The 19324-nt window shown below is 39.0% G+C and overlaps 1 protein-coding gene across 1 annotated transcript in view; it reads right to left on the bottom strand.

Annotated features, from left to right (window-relative positions):
• RNF121 (ring finger protein 121) overlaps positions 1-19324 on the bottom strand; it is a 93676-nt gene that overhangs the window by 61264 nt on the left and 13088 nt on the right. The window contains exon 2 of the mRNA XM_020967652.2: positions 2939-2976. Within this exon, the coding sequence (XP_020823311.1) occupies positions 2939-2976 (38 nt within the window). The remainder of the gene's footprint in view (positions 1-2938; positions 2977-19324) is intronic.

Consider the following 19324-nt stretch of genomic DNA (forward strand, 5'->3'; position numbering starts at 1 on the left):
AGAACTCAATACAATACTCCAGATATAGTCTAAGTATTAAAGAGAAGTATGGAATTATTAACTCCCATGACCTGGACACTATCCTATTAATACAGCATTAATTTCCTTTAGGAGTTGTATCATACTAATGGCTCATTCTAAGCTGAGAGTCACCTACCTCCTCAGGTTGTTCTTCCAGTCATGCCTACCCCACCCTACATTTGTACATTTGAACTATTTAACCTAAATGCAGGACTTTATTCCTACTTAATTCCATTTAGTTTATTTTATCATAGCTTTCCAAACATATTCTTTTTTTTTATTTTGTCTGGAAAATTACTTTAATAAATGCCAAGTTGTTTAAAAATAGCATGCTGAACGTGTAGTACACAAGAGAGAAATCTGAAAATCCAGGCACTAATCTTCTATTCCCCTTTATCTCATTTTGTTTCATGGTATCTTTTAATGCCTACTTTTCAAGAAATAATTATATAGTCTTGAACTTTTGGTCCTCAAGTGTGGACCTTTAAAAAAAATTTTTTTAAAAATAATTTATTTTTAGTTTTCAACATTCACTTCCATAAGATTTTGAGTTCTAAATTTTCTCCCTCTTCCTCTCCTACCCCCGCCCAAGACAGCATTAATCTGATACAGGCCCTACTTATACATTCATATTAAGCATATTTTCACCCAGCCCATTCCTAATCATGGTTTCATCATTCAACATAGAAGCCACAGCTTTCAGCTCTATATCACCCCCAAATTATTTGATTTGAGCTTTAGAGAAACCTTGTCAAAAAGGAAGAATATGTGTTAGTTCCATTTTACAGAAGAAAAAACTAAGACTGAGGGAACTTAGATGACCTGTCCAAACGTAATATGTTTTTTGAATAGCATCTTACCTCCATGTAAGTTCAGGTTGTTCCCCATTCCTTGAATGCATTCCTTTTGTATCTCTGCCCTTCAGAACCCTTCTCTTACCTCCCCTGGGAAGTCTTTTCTAAGTTCCCAACAAAAGTATTCTCTTTCTCTTCAAATTATCTTACAGCACTTTAACTGCAACTCTTTGCCTGATCACATTCTATCTTGTATATTTATCTGAATTTCCCCTCAGTTTTGCAAACTCTCAGAGAACATCCAATTCTAACCTTACCTAATAGAGTCCCTTCTATAACATTTCCTAACCCTAAATACTTTGAGTGAGGGGGAAGCCACCACCTACAGAGACAGCTCATATTGCCTTTTTATTCCTTACTTCAGTTTTAAATCTGCCTCTCTGCAATTTGATTTATTCTTGCAATAAACATTTATTAATCATCTACCATGTGCAATGCACAGTGCCCGTCACTGGAGAGACAAATGCCAAAAGGCAAATAATCTCTACCCTTAAAATGATTACATTCTAGTGAGAAGGAAACAAATGGGTACCTAGATTAAATCAATTTAAAAATATACAAAGTAATTTTGAGGATGTGTAATGGGAGGACACTAACAACTGAATGAATCAGGAAAGAACTAAGCCATAAAGATTAGAAATTCTAAGAGGCAGAAGTGAAAAGAAAGTATATATTTCTCATTGTAGACTCTCAGGTCAAGCAACACAAGTTGAATTCCTCTTCTGTAGGACAACCATTAAAATATTTGAAGGCAGCTATCATATCCTATCCTGATCCTCCCATCATCCTCTCCCTATGTATTCTCTTCTCCAGGTTAAACATCCCCAGTTCCCATCCCACAGCATGATCTTGAGGCTCTTCACCAACTTAGCTTCCCTACTTTAGATGTTCTCCAGCTATACAAAGAGGACAAGCTGTGGCCTAAGCAGTGCAATGAACTATAATAATACTTCCAACATGCTGGAAACTATGATTCGTTTCAAGGAGATGAAGGTCAATGTAATAGACTGCAAGCTCCCAGAGGACAAGGACTGTCATTTTTATCTCTGCATCTAACACAGTGCCCTGAACATAAAGGCATTTAATATTTACTTGCTCACTAAACAGTGAGACAACTGATTGTTAAAAAGTTGTTCACAATGTTTAACCTAAATCTGCTCCCAAACTCAAAATTTTCTGACTCCCAGGGTTATTGCTACAATGGGATTTAGTTTGTTAAGGGGATTAACGTGCTCTTTTTCCATCTGCCCCATCCTTCACTGCAAAGGAGAGGAACCTTGAGTGTGGAACACTGCACAAAATAACATCAAACTTTTTTGATATGCTGATTAGTCTTGTGGAATTTTTTTTCTTTCTCTTTTTAAATTCTTTATTATAAGTAATGGCTGTTTGGAAGGTGGGAGGAGGGATACAGTAGATAATGTAAGTGATATAAAAACAAAAGATATAAAAATTCACTTTAAAAAGCAAAAACAACCCAAAATTTACTATTCTTCAGGTGCTGGAAGGGACTGATTACAGACTGAATGACCCATGTCCTGGGCAGAAACCCTAAACTTTTTAGTATTCTTGAGGTCTTTAGGAACAAGAATGACTTTTAGCTTGGCTGGATACTATGATGCTGCTGTCAGATATTCGCTTCATATAGAATGTTAGGCGTCAGGGGCCCTTAAGAACAGGGGTCAATAAACTGATTTTAGAAATATTTTGTTAACTTTTTGACTTAATTGGTTTCATTTGTAATCCTATGTATTTTATGCATTTAAAAAACATGATTTTGAGGAGTCCATTGCTTTCAGCAGACTGCCAAAGGGACCTATGACACATAAAAGGTGAAGAACTCATTTTATAAGTGAGAAAATTAAGATCCTGAAAGATGAAGAACTTGCCCAAGGTCACACACACAGCAGAACCCTGACCTTCTAACAATAAATCTAGGACTCTTCCCACTGAACCAGACTACATGATGAAGTCAATGGACAATCAGTTCACTTTGTTCAGTTCCATGCAGGTCCATCAGTTACTGGGCCCTCATCTGGAACAGTCCCAGCAATAGCACTTACCTCCATCGTTCCTCAGGGGACAGGTCTGAAAGATCAACCTGGAGAGAAACACCACCAGAAAACCAGTTACTAAAACTGTGACAAGACAAACCCTGCTAAACATTTTACTGACCATAAGCATCTTCAACAATGGTCACCAAGGTCCCTAGACGAAGTACCAGGCTCGTCGCCTCTAAGGAGCTTTCCCTGATTACTCTATCCCATACTGCTCTCTCTTCTCTACCTCCCAAGCACATCATCACTCACTTTGGTCCTTAATTGTACAATGAAACAATTATTTAACTTTCAGAGAGATACCATGAAGCAGTAGAATAAGCACTGAGTTAGAAGCAATGGAGTTCAAATCTTGCCCCTGCCACTTACAAGACATCGCACTTGGTCAAATCCTTCACCCTCTCTGGGCTTCAGTTTTCTTATCTGTAAAATGAGAGGGCTGAATCACAAGGTCCCTTTCAGCCCTAAATCTATGATCCCATGAATATTTGTACCAATTTACATCACCATCACTCATTTTGGTCCTTAATTACTGGCATTCTTATGTTATCCCCTCCACTAAGGCCTACTCCCAATGCTTCTACCACAACACAAAGGTGAAGGCCCAGGGGAATAAAAGTTCTGGCAAATACTACCAAGCAGGAAAGGATTCCAATGTGACTTTGGAAATGGTTTGGGTGCCTGTTATGCAAACACTAGACCAGCTAAATTAGAAAAGGCTTGCCACCAAGAGGCTAGTTATTAGATGCTGATTTTTTTAACCCCAGAAACTCCTGAAGTACTCTGACTAAGGCCTAGAGTGAGTAGGTATCAAATCTGGTGGAAGGAGGACCTACATCAGTGAAATCACAGATTCTTGAAGTGTTGAAGAACTGAATATGGAGTCAGATCACCTGGATTCAAATTCTGATTCTCCTAATGCAACGTTAATAATGATCGTAACAAAAGCTGACATGTGTGTGTGTGTATGTATGTATGTATGTATGTATATATGTATGTGTGTGTGTACATACATTACCCGCATATATACATATGTAATTTTACAGTTAATAAACCAGTTTAAATGAATTCTCGTTTGATACTTTAAATAATTCTATAAGATAGTCAGGGCAGGAAAAAAAAAAGTCAGGGCAGGTATGTCCCTATTTTGCAGATGAGAAAATGGAAGCTCACATAAAGTGACTTATTTTCACATCTCTACTAAGATTCAGCAGGGAATTCATGCCAGCTGGGATGCAAATCCAAGTATGTAGAATCCAAACCCAGAGCTTTTTTCCACTAGACCACAGATGATGCTACAGTGATTAAATAAAATGATGAAACATAAAGCACTTTGTAAACTGATATGACCTATTATCATTATCATGAACACGAGTTAGAAAGCTGAGAAACTGTTGGTCTCCTACCCATATGCTTTCACTCCTTTTGAGAAAGGCAGGCTAGTAGGCAAAAGACCATAAAAGCTGATCCTGTGATCTGGATAATAAACCTAAAATCTGGTTGGCACCTGGAAACACAAGTTGATAGTCAGCAAGTATTTATTAAGTGCTTATGTTCCAGGTGCTATACTAAGCACTGGGGATTCCAAAAAAGGACCTACTCTCAAAGAGCTCACAGTCTAAGACATGCAAACAACTATGTAAAAAAAAAGATACATATGGGAAAATTTGGAAATAATTAACAGAGGGAAGATACTAGCAGTAAAGGGGATAATGAAAGGCTTCTAGCAAAAGGTAGGATTTTAGCTGGGACTTCAAAGAAGGCAGGGGATGGAGATGAAGAGGAACAGAGTTCTAGGTATGGGGAGAGCCAGTGAAAATATAAGAGCTGGAAGACTGAGTGTTGTGTTCAAGTAACAGCAAGGTAGCCAGTGTCCCTGGATCACAGAATGTATAGAAGGAAGTAAGGTACAAGAAGACTGGAAAGGTTAAGGTGGGGTGGGGTGGGGTGGGGAGGAAGGTTATGAAGGACTTTGAATTTCAGAGAAAGCATTTTATCTTTGGATAGCTCTGGAGGTGATAGAAAGCCACTAGAATTTATTGAATTGGTGGGGTGGGGAAAGGTGGACGATATAGTTTGACTTGCACTTTAAATAGACCAATTTGACGGCTAAATGGAAGATGTACTGGAATAGGGAGAAACTCGAAGGACCAACTAGAAGACTATTGCTATAGGCATCCATCTTGACCAGCAAGTTGGGTTATTTAAATGATATTCAAATTTTCCTCTGGGTAAAGTGGCCATTCATTCAGTGTAAGAACAAGGAAATTCACAAACCATACCTACAATTAACCGGTATGGAAGTCTAGAAAGTCACCTTTATCTTACTGTGTGAGTTCATTCACACAGAGCTAAACACCCTGTAGCCTAAGTTACCCAGTCTGGAGCCCAGGAAGTCAGCAAGTAATGCTGTTAATTACCATGTATTCTGATGCAAGGAGATATTGAGATCCAGGATTTTCATCCTGTAAAATCCTTATCTATAACTTTTGGTAAACTGTCCAAAGCATATTAACCCAAAGTATTAGAGGTCTTCCTTTGGTTCTTTTAACATTTCATGTGTACTATCAGAATACTCTATCTCCCTACTCTTGTTACATGACCAGTCATCCTTTTCCATAATGACCAAACGTGTATCATTTAGAATTAGAGTCGGAGGCATTTAGTACTAGATTGGGAATAGCTGGATTAGAGTTCATCTAGTTTAATCTCTTCATTTTATAGATGACAAAATTGAGGTCCAGAGAGGTTATACAACTTTCCCAAAGTCACGGTGGTAAAATGTGCCAGAGGAAAGACTGGAACTCAGGCCCCATGACCCTAAGGTCTGCATTCTCTGCATTGGGCTGTGTTTCCTAATATCCTTCCAGCCACTGTTTTTGTTTGTAAGTGACCATAAGATATATGTGAGCAACATTACCAATACTACTACTAGCTCCTTGCCTTTTCTGTAATGCTTTAAAATTAACAAAGCTTTTCCCCTACAAACACTGTGAGCAGGTTGTGCAAGTATTATTATTCCTATTTTACACAAGAAAATGTATTCTAAGAACAGTTAAGTGGCTTGCCTAAGGTTACACAACTGATAAGTAAAAGAGCCCACACTTGAATACAGGTCTTCTAATCTCAAGAAGTAGTCATTGGCTCTGGAGTCAGAACCTGGGCTCAAATCTTGCCTCTGATACTACTTGTGTGACCTTGGGCAAGTCACTTAACCTCCTCAGGCCTCAGCTTCTTCCTCTGTAAAATTTTAGAGATGGACTAGATGGCTCTGAGGTGTCTTCCAGCTTAGGACCTAGACAGTGTTATTTCTTCTCACTCAACAAATATTTATTAATCATCTATCCAGCAGGTAGTATGCTGGGTCTTGGAAATATGGATACAAGAGCAAAATAATACCTACCCTCAAGGCTATTATGTCCTGGGGAACATGTACACATATAAGTAAAAACAAAATATTTTCAAAGTAGTTGGCAGGAGGCATTAATAGCAGATACAGGAAGTGGCACTTGAGTTGAGCTCTGAGTCTACAAGACTAGGGAGTACAATTTCAGGTATAAGGGGCAGTCTGTATAAAACCACAAAAATAAAAAAAGGAATGTTGTATTTCAGAAACATAAAGAATAGTTTTGCTAGAATATAGAATATATGAAAGGGAATAATGTGTTATAAATCCGGAAACGTAGGGTGGAGACAGACTTTTAAAAGCAAACAATAACCACCACAAGCTTGTTATTGTACTTCCTTGACCTCTTCATACTCAAAGACCTTCCAGCTCACTCAAAGAAAGAAGCCTATTCTTACTATCATAGAACTCAACTGCTTGAGTTTTCACTCAGTAGGCTCACTCCCTCTTCTATAACAATCATGTTCTTCCCTCTTTTAAAGATCATGGTCAAATTCACCTGGCCCAAGGAAAAGCCCCTGGAAAAAGTACTCAGTGATTCTAGTCAGAACCTGGCCTCAAATCTTGCCTCCGACACTACTTGCGTAACCTTGGGCAAGTCACTTGAGTTCCTCAGACCTCAGCTTCTTCCTCTGTAAAATTCAGGAACTGGATTAGATGCCCCTGAAGTGTCTTCCAGCTTAGAACCTAGACAGATACTATGATATTCCCTTGAATAACCCCACTCAATTCAGACGACTCACTCTATATTCCAGTCAGTCTGCAGTGATGTGACATTAACAATAACAACATATCTATAATATTTTAAGGGCAAAGATTCCCTAACAACAATTTTATAAGATAAGTAGTTTAAGCATTACCACTTCCATTTTTTTCTCCAGATTAATGATATACTAGTGCCTTCTCCTCCAACTACTTTGTATTTAATTATCTTGCATTCATTTGTATTAATCTTTTAATATTTATTTTGTATAGTCTTAGATGTGCTTGCTGTCTCTCCTGACAGAAGGTAAGCTTCTTTAGGATAGAGACTGTTTCATTCTTCATATTTGCATGCCTAGTATCTAGGCATTAATTGGTTGATCCAAGAAGTCAAAGCACATCTATAACTGTTCTCTAAGTTACAGACTTAGAGCAAGGGTTTCCCAACCTTTTCGGGTCCCCTTACCCTTAGGCTTCCAATAAATCTTTCATTAAACCCTACTGAATATGAAAGGATATAAATTCCAGAGTTTGCCATGTCTATACATGTAAGAAACAAAATGTTCTTAATGCCCAGTATTTTGATGCAAAAAGACACAGGGATTCAGGAAATCTGCATGACTCTACTCCATGGGGTCGTGGTTCTTGAGATAGTATTGGATAAGATAATAGTTCATAACTTTATACTTCCATAGCTGCTGTTCCAAATTTCCTCTCACCAAGTCTTCCATGTCATCCTCAACTCTCAACTACTTAGATGAGCTCACCTCTTACTTCACCAAAAAAAAAAAAAACTTCCAGAGCCCCTCCTTTTCCTCTCCTGCTCATCTCATATCATTTCGACATATTCCTACACTATCTCTCTCTTCCTTCTGGTGAAGAAGTCTCAGATGAAGAGGTGGCCCTTCTTGCCAAGGTAATAACAACCCTCACTTGATCCATCCATCCCTGCTAGCTATTGTCCAATTATCTCCTCTCCCTTTCCCAGTTAAACTAGAGTAAAACATCTACAATCAGTGATTTCCTTTCTTTCTTCTGCCTGTCTTCAAAATTCCTTTGCAAATCTGGCTTCTTCACCTGAAGTTGCCGTCCTCAAAGTTACCAATAATCTAAATGCCAAAACCTATACTCTTTTCTCAATCCTGATTGTCCTTGATTTCTCTGCATCATTTCACACCATTATCACCTGTTTCTGTCTCCCCAGTCAGTTAATAAACATTTATTGAGCGCATACTACATGCCAGGAACTGTCGTAAGTGCTGGGGATACAAAGAAAGACAAAAGACAGTCCCTGCCCTCCTGCTCTCAAAGAACTTACAGTCTAATATATGTGTGTGTGTGTGCATATGTGTGTATGTACATACATACATACATACATACATACATATACATGCATATGTGTATGTATAAATATAGAAATAATTAAGAGGGATAAGGGAAGGCTTTTAGTAGAAAGTAGGATTTTGGTTGAGAATTGAAGGAAGCCAGGGAAACCAGAAGGTGGAGATGAGGAGGGAGATTTCCAGGCATGGGGGACTGATGGTGAAAATGCACAAAGTTGAGAGGTGAGAGTGTCTTGTTCAAGTAATGGCAAGGGGCGCACGTTAGTGAACTTGAGAAGGTAGCGGGTAGGGAGAGGAGTGAGGTGCGTCTTTAAGAAGACTGAAGGGGGTAGGGAAAGGAGGTTATAAAGGGCTTCGAAAGCCAAATAGAGGATTTTATATTTTATCCTAGAGATGACAAGAAGCCACTTAGAGTTTACTGAAAATGGAGATGACATAGTCAGACTTGTACTTCAGGAATATCATTTTGACAGCTGAGCAGAAGATGAAGTGTAGTGGGGAAGACTTGAGGCAGAAGGCCAATGTAATGGTCCAGGTGTGATGTAATGAAGGCAGATGATGGTGGCAATGTCAGGGGAGAGAAAGGGGCATATATAGAGATATTACAAAAGTAAAATTCACAAGCTTTGGCAACAGACTGGGTATGTGGAAGGTAAGAGAGTGTGGTGTGGAGGAGGCCAATTAGGTTGAAAGCCTAAGTGGCTAGGAGGATAGTTGGTACTCTCAACAGTAAGAGCAAAGTCAGGAAGAGGGGAAGGTTTAGGGTAAAAAATAATAAGCTCAGTTTGGGATATGTTGAAGTTAAGATGCCTATGAGGCATCAAGTTATAGATAGGTAGTTGGAGATGGAGTTGAGATCAACAGAGAGATTAGGGCTGGCTAAAAAGGTTTGACAATCATCAGCACAGAGATCATAGTTAATCCGTGGGTGCTGATTAGATTGCCAAGTGAAACAGTATAGAAAGTAAAGAGAAAAGGGGCCAAGACAGGGCCTTCTGGGGCAGCCTCAGTTGGCTGTTGTGACTTGGATGAAGATCCAGCAAAGGATACTGAGAAGGAGCAATCAAATAGGGGAAAATCAAGAGGAAAGTAGCATCACAAAAACCTAGACAGAGCAAAGTATCAGGGAGAGGTGACTGCCTGTCAAAGGCTACAGAGAAGTCAAGAAGAATAAAGATTGAGAAAAGGCTATCAGGTTTGGCAATCAATGGATTGTTAGCAACTTTGGAGAGAACAGTTTCTGTTGAATGAGGTCCAAAGCTAGACTGCAGAGAGGAAAGGAAGTGGAAGCACCTACTGGTGTTTTTTTTTTAAAAGGCAATTGGGGTTAAGTGACTTACCCAGGGTCACACAGCTAGTAAGTGTCAAGTGTTTGGTCTGAGGCAAGATTTGAACTCAGGTCCTCCTGACTTCAGGGCTGGTGCTCTATCCACTTTGCCACCTAGCTGCCCCTAGGAAGCACCTACTGTTGATGGCCTCAAGGATATTAACCTCAAAAGGGAGGAGAGATACGGGATAACAGCTAGCAGAGGTGGATGGATCAAGTGAGGGTTGGTTGTTTTTTTCTGAGGATGTGGAAGACACAGGCATGTTTGTAGGCAGTAGGAAAGCAGCTAGTAGACAAGGAGAGACTGAAGATAACAAAGTAAAGATAGAGGGCAAAATCTGCTAGAGAAGACAGAATAGAATGGGATCACTTGTGCTTGTAAAGGGGTTTGCCTTGGTAAGGAGAAGGACCACCTCATTAGGTGAGACAGGAGTGAAGGAGGAGATAATGGCAGAACGCATCCAGGTCATGTAAGATTAGGAAAAGGGGGAAATAGCTCTTGGCAAATGGCCTCAATTTTTTTCCATAAAAACATGAGGCAAGGTTCTCAGCTGAGAGTGTAGGGGCAGGGTGTGAGAAGAGATGAAAAGGTCTAGAACAGTCACTGTGGTGAGTGGGATAATGTTAATTAGGGAGGTGTAAAAGGATTACCTTGAAGCAGGAATGCCTAGTTCAGGTTGTATAACATAAATTTGTAGTGGATCTAGTCACCTTTCAAAATTTTCATGACTCTGCTCTTTTGTGTCTCCTGTCTGTCCATCACTTTCTAGCTGAACCTTGGGCAAGTCACCTTTCCGAGCCTTTACTTCCTTATCTTTAAATTAGGAATGATAATAATTGCACGCCTTTACCTTTCTTACCTTAGCTTCCTCATATGTAAAATGGAATGATAATAATACTGGCATTCTTCCAGTAAAGTCTTTCTCTAATGCCTTACAATATAGAAGTGACCCTGGGTCTTCAAAGGCTATACCACTGAAACATGAACTCTAGCAAGACCACCAAGCTGAAAAGGTGTGCTGCATATCCAAGAACTGATATTCATCATTAAGCACCAGTCTAGTTAAGGACTGAATAGGCTCAACACCAAAAGGTAACCATAAAATGATGCGTTTTTCTTTTGGCCATAGCAATTTCTACAGATGGAGGAGTTGCAACTTTGTTGGAGAAGCAAGTGACTATACTGTTGAAACCACAGGTTCTTGACATAATACTTGTATTACCTACGTCAGAGGGTAGCTGAGGAAATGCTTTAGAAAAATTAAACTGCTATATATAAATTTAACGGTTAGCTATGGGCTGGTCAGAACCCCTCGGCTTTAATTTCATAAGTTGTAAAATGTAAATGATGGAGGAGAACGGGATGTTGGGAAAGTACTCTTATTCACAGATCATTAAGGTTTGCAAAACTATCCTACAAAGTAAGACAGGCAAACACGATCACCATTTTACAGATGAAAAACCTGAGGCTCAGATAGTTTTAGTGATTTTTCCTTTATTACACAGACCCAAAAAACCTAGGGGTAGGGGTGGAGAGGAAGTTAGAAGAATGTTTCTTAAATGTCTTACTTTGTAATTCATACTACCTCAAGCTCGAGTTCAGGTCCTCATCACCTCTAGCCTAAATTTGGCCTCCAAATTCTGTTCCATGTTCCCCACCTTCCCTCTTTCTCTGATACATTTTACACAACAATGCTATATTCATCTTAAAACTGTCTTGCACAAGTGTCTCCTGTGTCCAAAACTTTTCAGTGGCTCTCCAGCAACCAAATAAGTATGAACTTTTTTGTCTAAATTCTTAATTCTGACCTTCAAGGGTCTCCTGTAATCTGGGACTAATCAATTTCTCAATAAAACTCAACAAATATTTATTAAGTACCAACTTTGTACAGAAAACAGTGCAGAGTGCTGGGAGAAATACAAAATTCAGATTAGAAGGGGCAGCTAGGTGGCACAGTGGATAGAGCACCGTTCAAATCAGGCCTCCAACTGAACACTTGACACTAGCTGTGTGACCCTGGGCAAGTCACTTAACCCCAACTGCCTAAAAAAAAAAACCAACCCCCCCCAATTCAAATTAGACAGAGTCCCTGCTGTCATGGAACTGGTGTGTGGTACAACCTAAGACATCACAGATCACTATAACAAACAATATTAAATGATAAAGGCAGTAGACCAGGCTAGAAAATGGCTTTGGTTGGATACACTTTATTTGAAAGAAACAGGACAAGTTAAAGGGGGCAAGGATGCAGCATTGTATAGTAGGAAGATACACTCCTGTGAGGAAATCCAGGAACCAAGGATGAAAGCATGGTGAACAAAATTTGGATGAAGATCAATGGAGAAAGAAACAAGTGATTCTGTCATCAAGAATATATCCTACAGACTACCTGAAGAAAAAGAGAAAACAGAAGAGAAGATCAAAAGTCTGGCAAAGAGCCACAACACAGTAATGATGGGACATTTCAATTAAGTAGACATGAATGAAGGAGTGAATGAAAAAATACTTTTTATGGCTTACTCTGTACTAAGTACTACTGTAAAGTGCAGGAGAAAAAAAATATAAAAGCAAAGACAGTCATTGTTCTAAGGGAGTTTATATCCTAATAAAGGAACACTGGGGCCAGGGAGAGAGAGATTTTGGTTTCTGACAATTACAATTTAATCCTTTAAAAGGTGGAGGAATCAACAATAGGACACTCTATTCTGGACTTGATTCTTAGGAATGGGAAGGATCAGATTCCTGGGGTTAAAAAGATGGTAACCGGGGCAGCAAGGTGGTGTAGTGGATAGTGTACTGGTGCTGCAGTCAGGAGGACCTGAGTTCAAATCTCCATTCAGACACTTGACATTTACCAGCTGTGTCACTCTGGGCAAAGTCACTTAACCTGAATTGCCTCGGCAAAAAAAGAAAATGACGGTAACTTTGGGAAAAAAAGTGACCACTCCTGGAGTTTGTAAAAGAGGAAAGTAAAAAAGAGTCTGACTTGAACCCCAAATTTTGGGAAAGCAGATTTCTGAGGTATCAGAAGTAGGCTATATAGGATCCCATGGCCTAAAATTCAATAAGGAAAGCCAGTTTAGGAGGAATGATATACTCTCCAGAATGAAATTCTGAAGATACAAAGGAAAATAATTGCAATGCAGAGGAAAATGTTGTCTCAAGAGATCACTGTGGTTAAAAAAAGAAAAAAAGGTACAAAAGAAGCAAGGGCAGGGAACAGGATGAATATACAGGATCCAGCTCTTTAAGAGTGTTAGGAATGCTAAAAGTCAGACTGAGCTAGAGCTGGAGAAGGAAACTAAAGTCAATTAAAATTTTTTTTTTAAATTATATTTACGGAGGGGGTTGTAGGATGGTAGGAACATTAATACACTGCTGGTAGAGCTGCAAACTGTTAGAACCATTTTGAGCTTATACCCCAAGGAAGCCACTGATAAGAATAAAATCCCTTATACACCAAAACATTTATAGCAGCACTTTTTGTGACAGCAAAAAATTGGAAACAAAGTAGATGCCTATCTATTGGGGAACGGCTAAACAAATTATGGCACATCAGTAAGACAGAATATTACTATGCTATTAAAAATTATGTATGTAGGGGCAGCTAGGTGGTGCAGTGGACAGAGCACCGGCCCTGAAGTCAGGAGGACCTGAGTTCAAATCTGGTCTCAGACACATAACACTCACTAGCTGTGTGCCTCTGGGTAAGTCACTTAACCCCAACTGCCTCACCAAAAAAATAAAATAAAATAAAATAAAATAAAATAAAATAAAATAAAATAAAATAAAAATGATGTGTATGATGAATACCAAGAAGTGCAGAAAGATCCATATGAATTGATGCAGAGGAAGTAGGCAGAGACAAGAAAACAATATACACAATGACAACAACATAAATGACAAGAACCACCAACACACAAAAAAAATCAAAAGTTAATGTTAAGAAAATTATAAAGCTCAAGCATGACTCGAAAGAAGAGATGTGAGAGGACAACCTTAATTCACCCCTTCATGAAGGTAAGAACACAGGTGTTACACATTGCACATGTTTTCAGACTTTTCCCATTGTATTGTTTGATTCTGCTGATTTTTTCCTCTTTTTTTTTTTGTTTTTGGTCCTTTAAAAATTCTGTTATATGGGATGGCTCTCTGGGAAGAAGAGGGAAACTAGGGAAAACTAAGATAATATGAAAAACAAAAGCACCAAAAAAACCCTATACAAATTATAAGAATACTAATTTCAAAAAAACCCTTTTTTAAATAGAATTATGTGAACAAAAAGAGGATTCCAAAAGAGATCAGACTATTTAAGGTGAATCTGATGATAACTGAAAACAGAAGGCAGAGATGCTTACTTTTTGCTTTGCTTCTATTTTCTCTGCTAAAGAGAATGATCTTTGGAATGCAAAAGACAGAACAAAAAAGCTAGTATGTTGTAAAAGAACACCTTTATTTATTTATGCCCTGGATGAATTTAAGTCACCTGGCCAAGAAGAATAACATTGTAGGGTAGTGAAAGAACCGGCAGAAATGTGATTACTGAGCCTCTGCCAATAATACGTGAAAAAGCATGAAAAACAGAAGAAGTGCCACAGGCCTGAAGGACAAATGGTGACCTAGTTTAAAAAATAAATATGAGAAAGAGTCTATAAACTATAAGGCTAGTGAACTTTACTTTAGTTCCTGGGAAATTTTTAGAATCGATAATTAAAGAGAGGATCAGTAAACATCTAACCAAGGAATCAGTGATAAAACTTATGAAGCACAGCTTCATTAAGGTCACATCATGGCAGAGTTACTTATTTCCCTTTCAAACAAAGTTACTAAATTAATGGATCAGAGGAATTTCATAGATACAGTTTACTTACATTTCAGCAAAGCAATCAATAAAGTATCTTATACTGTTCTTATGGAAAAATATGAAGGCTGAGGACTAAATGGTAATACAATCAGATGTATTTGGAACTGGTGCAAGGGCCAGATTTTATGAGTCAATGTCTCCAGTTAAGTGCTCCAGGGCTCTGTGGTCACTCCAGAACTATTTAAAATTTTTGTGAATAACTTGGAAAGTCACAGATGCACAGTAACCAAACTTGCAGATGACTCAAAGCTGGAAGGGATAATTAACACATTGGAAAACAAAGTCAGGATACAAAAGGATCTTGACAGGCTAGAGAACTGGGATAAATCTAGGCAAGAAATGAAAAGCTCCCTACTGAAGGTGGTTTTTGAGTTAAGTCTTGCAGCCAGGGGATTTTAAGAAGCAGAAGTGAAGAGTGAGAACATTTTAGACACAGAGGACATACAAAGACACAAAAAAGGGAAATGGCTTCATGTCAGGCAACTGGAAGAAACAGCAAGTAAAATAGCATGGCTAAATGTCAGAGCAAGTGGAGGGAAATAAAGATAAGAAGGGGGGCCAAGGGATTGAGATTTAAATGCCAAATAAAGGATTTTATATTTGATCCTGGAGCTAACAAGGGACTACTGGAGTTTACTGAGTACAGGAGTTACACATGATCAGACTTTAACTTAAAAAAATTTTCTTTCAAAGGTGAAAGGATGATGGAATGGAATGAGGAGAAATTTGAGGCAAGGAGACCAACTAGAAGGCTACATCAATAAGCCATTTCAAGGAGCCCAAACTAAGGACAGTACTTGTATAAGTACAAAGAAAGCGATATAGATAAAAAATGTGAAGGTAGAAACAAAAAGATTTGGCAACTGACACAGCAAGAGTGAGAATAAAGAGTCAAGGGAGACACTGAAGTTGTAAAGCTGGTGGTACACTTGATAGTGGGAGGGACATTACAAATTGGATGTCCCATGGACAGTAACAGGGAAGGGGGGTGGGGTTTAGGGGAAAAATGATTCATCAAGTTCTGTTTTGCATGTGCTGTGTCTGAGATGCCTATGAGACATATAATTTGAAATGTCCAATGAACAATTGGTGATGAGGGTCTGGAACTCAGGAGAGAGACTGGGGCTGGATACACAGGTCTGAAAATAAATGAACTCATGGAAGTTGATGAGAGAGTGTACAGAGAAAAGAGAAGATAGTCCAGAGATTGGAGGGGGGCGGGGCGGAGAAGAGAATGAGGATGACATAAATGAAAATCCAGACAAGGAAACTGAGAAGTGTCATCTAGGTAGGAGAAAAGGTGCAGTATCATAAATACCTAGAGGGGACCAAGTATTTAGAAGTTGGTCTATAGTGTCAAATGCTTCAGAAGTTAAGAAGGATGAGGATTTGGGGGGGGGGAAAGGCCATTACATTTTGCAATTAAGAGCTGACTGGTATCTCTGAATAAAGTAGTTTCAATCAAGTGATCAGGTCAAAAACTAGATTGCACAGGGTTTAGAAGATAGTAAGAGAAGAAGCTGAGTTACTGAGTATCTTTTTCACAGAGTTTAACTAAGATGGAGAGGAGAGATACAAAAAGCCAACAAGGAAAAAATTAGTTGATAGGAAAGGATGGCAGATAGAAATCAAGAACGACAGTGAGGATGACAACCCATAATACATTTCCAAAGTTCCCACTACACAAGGTTCATGGGCATCTTGTGGGGATTGGGAAGGAAGGGAACAAACATTTATTAAGTGCCTACTATGTACCAGGCATTGTACTAAGTTCTTTACAAATATCTCATTATCTAAGAATTAACTGCAAAAGGAATTGGGAGAAATAACTATGGAAGATTAAAGAAGGCAGTCTTTAATGAAAAACATTGCAGAAGGGAAGAAGAAAAAGAAAATGAGAATAAAGCCAAAGAGCAGGAATCGACACCATTTCAAGAGAAGCTGGCTGCCAGTTAATAGGCACAGTCCCAAAGCTGCTATTCACCTTTCTGTTTAATTTGCCTTGTTCTAGGCCAGGCACACGCTACCATCACAACCCAGCCTCTGGGGCAGAGGGGAGCCCCCCAGTGGCTTGAAGTGGAAGTGTAATCAGTTGTGTAACGAAGAGAAATAGGGTAAAAGAGGACTTCTAGGAAGGATCTAAGCAGACACACAAACAGTCCACCACATTTCCTTCCTAAAAGCAGTTTGGAGAATAAAGAGCTGGCTTGATTTCTTTATAACCAATTTCCCTGAAATAGAAATCATTCTTAAGTCTCCCTTCTTGCCATTCAATGAGAAAACAATTACATCAGAACTTCTATTAACACTCTGCTCCTCTCCCTCCAGAAAAGGCCTTAGTTCTGGCTCTAGATTGGAAGTATCTTCCAGAGAGAAAAGCAAGGAGAAAACCTGTCAGGCTGGTCTCACCGAAGTACTGCAGGAAAGACTTCCCTGGGAGAGTTAGAGTTACCAGGGCAGTTGAAGGTCTAATGTCACTGTACCCAAAGGCTCCTAACCAGGATTCTAAATGCCACAATGGGCTGCACAAGTGCCAAGGAAAGTCTCAGCGGCTTGTGTAAGGGGTGAGAATTAAAAGTTCAAAAGGTCCAAGGTTCAACACCTGGTAGCCAATATGCTCAGCAAAGGAAGCTTTTGTATTTTCCCCAAGGGGACCAAAAGCAATTCACAAAGCACATGAATGCCAACTACATGCCTAACACTGGTTTAAGGCTCTAGGTCAGAGCATAGTGAGGGAAGACTTTATGGAAGGGTAATGTGAATAACAGTAATAACAACAATAATAACAGCTATAACATTTCTAAAATGTCCTATAGCTACCCCCAAGCATGGGACACACTTCTCCAATATCTTTGCGTATTGAAATCTGGCCAGGGAAGCCAACTCAGGTTCCCTGTTCCCCTCTCCTGGGAGTGACCCTTTCCTTTCAAAATTTTCCTAGAGTAATTTCTTTAAATTTCTCCTTCATCCTTATTACGTCCTCCTTTGTATGATGTTTATTTGTGAATATGTCCCTAGTAGACTGCAAATTTCTTGAAGGCAGAAACTATTATTTTCCATCTTTCTATCCCCTAAGCCAAGAACAGTCTTACACATGCAAAGTGCTTCAGTATCTGTCAAACTGAACTAAATTTACATAGGGCTTTTCTTCTAAGGAGAAAGAAGAAAACTGATTTATGAACAAAGAACTGGTCAAAAACTGAATTAATCAAGAGTGCCAGAGAGAGCCAGGTATGAATAAATTCATGTGTCTTATCAGTCTGCATTTTTGTGACTGCTGTAATAAAACTGTGGTGAACTGTTAGTATCAAATAGGCCAGCAGAGACTTCAGTTATCACAACCTGAGGCAGATTGAGCCTGGTCTCCTAAGAGACTCCATTCTCCAGGGATGTCTGTGCTTTCAAGGCTCAGTTCCTCCTGCTTTCTATCCATTCACTGCTCTGGGCACCAATCCAGGGCACTACGGGCTAGGGGGAGAGAAAGATACACAATCTGAGACTCAATGGTTAGAGGCAATGTGAGATTAAGAACAGACTACAAGTGATTTATAATCAAGAAATGTTAGGTCTTGGCTCTGCCTAAAAACTTGAATAGTAGGTAAACATACATTAACATTTGCAATTTAGTCAACTATGTTTACTCATGAGCAGAACCCAAGGGACCCAGGCATTACCTTGTTAACTATTATAAAGCAAGAGGGTATCAGTTTCTTACTATATATGAATATTAATAACAACAATGATGATTCATGTTCATAGTTTATAAAACACTTTCTCAGAATCATGTAATGCTGGCCAGGCAGGGATTATCAACTCCATTTTCCAGTTGGCCATGAGGCCTATGATCACATGGTTAGTCAGTAGATGAGCTAGAACTCAAACCCAGATCCTCAGGTTTCAAATTCAGTGCTTTTCCCATTACAACAAACTGCCTGTGGGTCTTCTGAAGGTTTTTCTCCCAGTTAGGCCTCACTTCTCTCAACACAAAACAAGTAGCACTTACTCTAAACTTTAGAATATCAACCCAACTGGATGGTAATCACTTCCTGGAGGGTAGTGAAAACATGCCTTTTATTTTTCCTCTTACTCCCATTCAGCGGGAGCATAGGCCTAAGCATTTTGAATAGCACTCCATAAATTCTGGTAAATTATTGGGTAAAAGTATATTCTTTACATACAAGGGCTGGGCAATTTTGTACAACTATGAATGTGAGCTAGGAGTAGCTTTTACATTTAAAATAAAATTTTACTTAAAAGAATATACATTTATTCATTCAGTCATTTTACAAGTATTTATTGACAGGAGGCTCCCTCCCCCTTCCCCCACAGGGGGCAAAGAAAAGAAATAAAAGGCATGTATTCATTGTTCTCCAGGAACCAATTACTATCTGGTTGGATTGAAAAGATAGATATACAGACTTGAGTTCTATGAGTGACTCCACCTACTGGGTACTTCAGCTGCATTTATCAGTTCAAAAGTTATTTTGTCACTTTCTCTTCCAAGAAACTGACAAGTTGTCAGTTTCCTCCCAGGTAAAAGGAAAGGCTGAACCTTACCTCTATAAGGCCCTTTTAAAATTTGTGATGCTAAGATGAAAAGGCAATGTGTCACAGCTGGCCTTTAAGTCATGAAGACCTGATTTTGTCTCTGACACATACTGGCTGTGTGACCCTGGAAAAGTTGATTAATCCTTCAGTGTCCTAGGCAACTCTTAAAACTATGAATTGCAAAGCTGGTGGCAATCTGCA

Source organism: Phascolarctos cinereus, unplaced genomic scaffold (assembly GCF_003287225.1).
Source record: "Phascolarctos cinereus isolate Bilbo 61053 unplaced genomic scaffold, phaCin_HiC Scaffold_726;HRSCAF=1367, whole genome shotgun sequence".
Lineage (NCBI taxonomy): Eukaryota > Metazoa > Chordata > Mammalia > Diprotodontia > Phascolarctidae > Phascolarctos > Phascolarctos cinereus.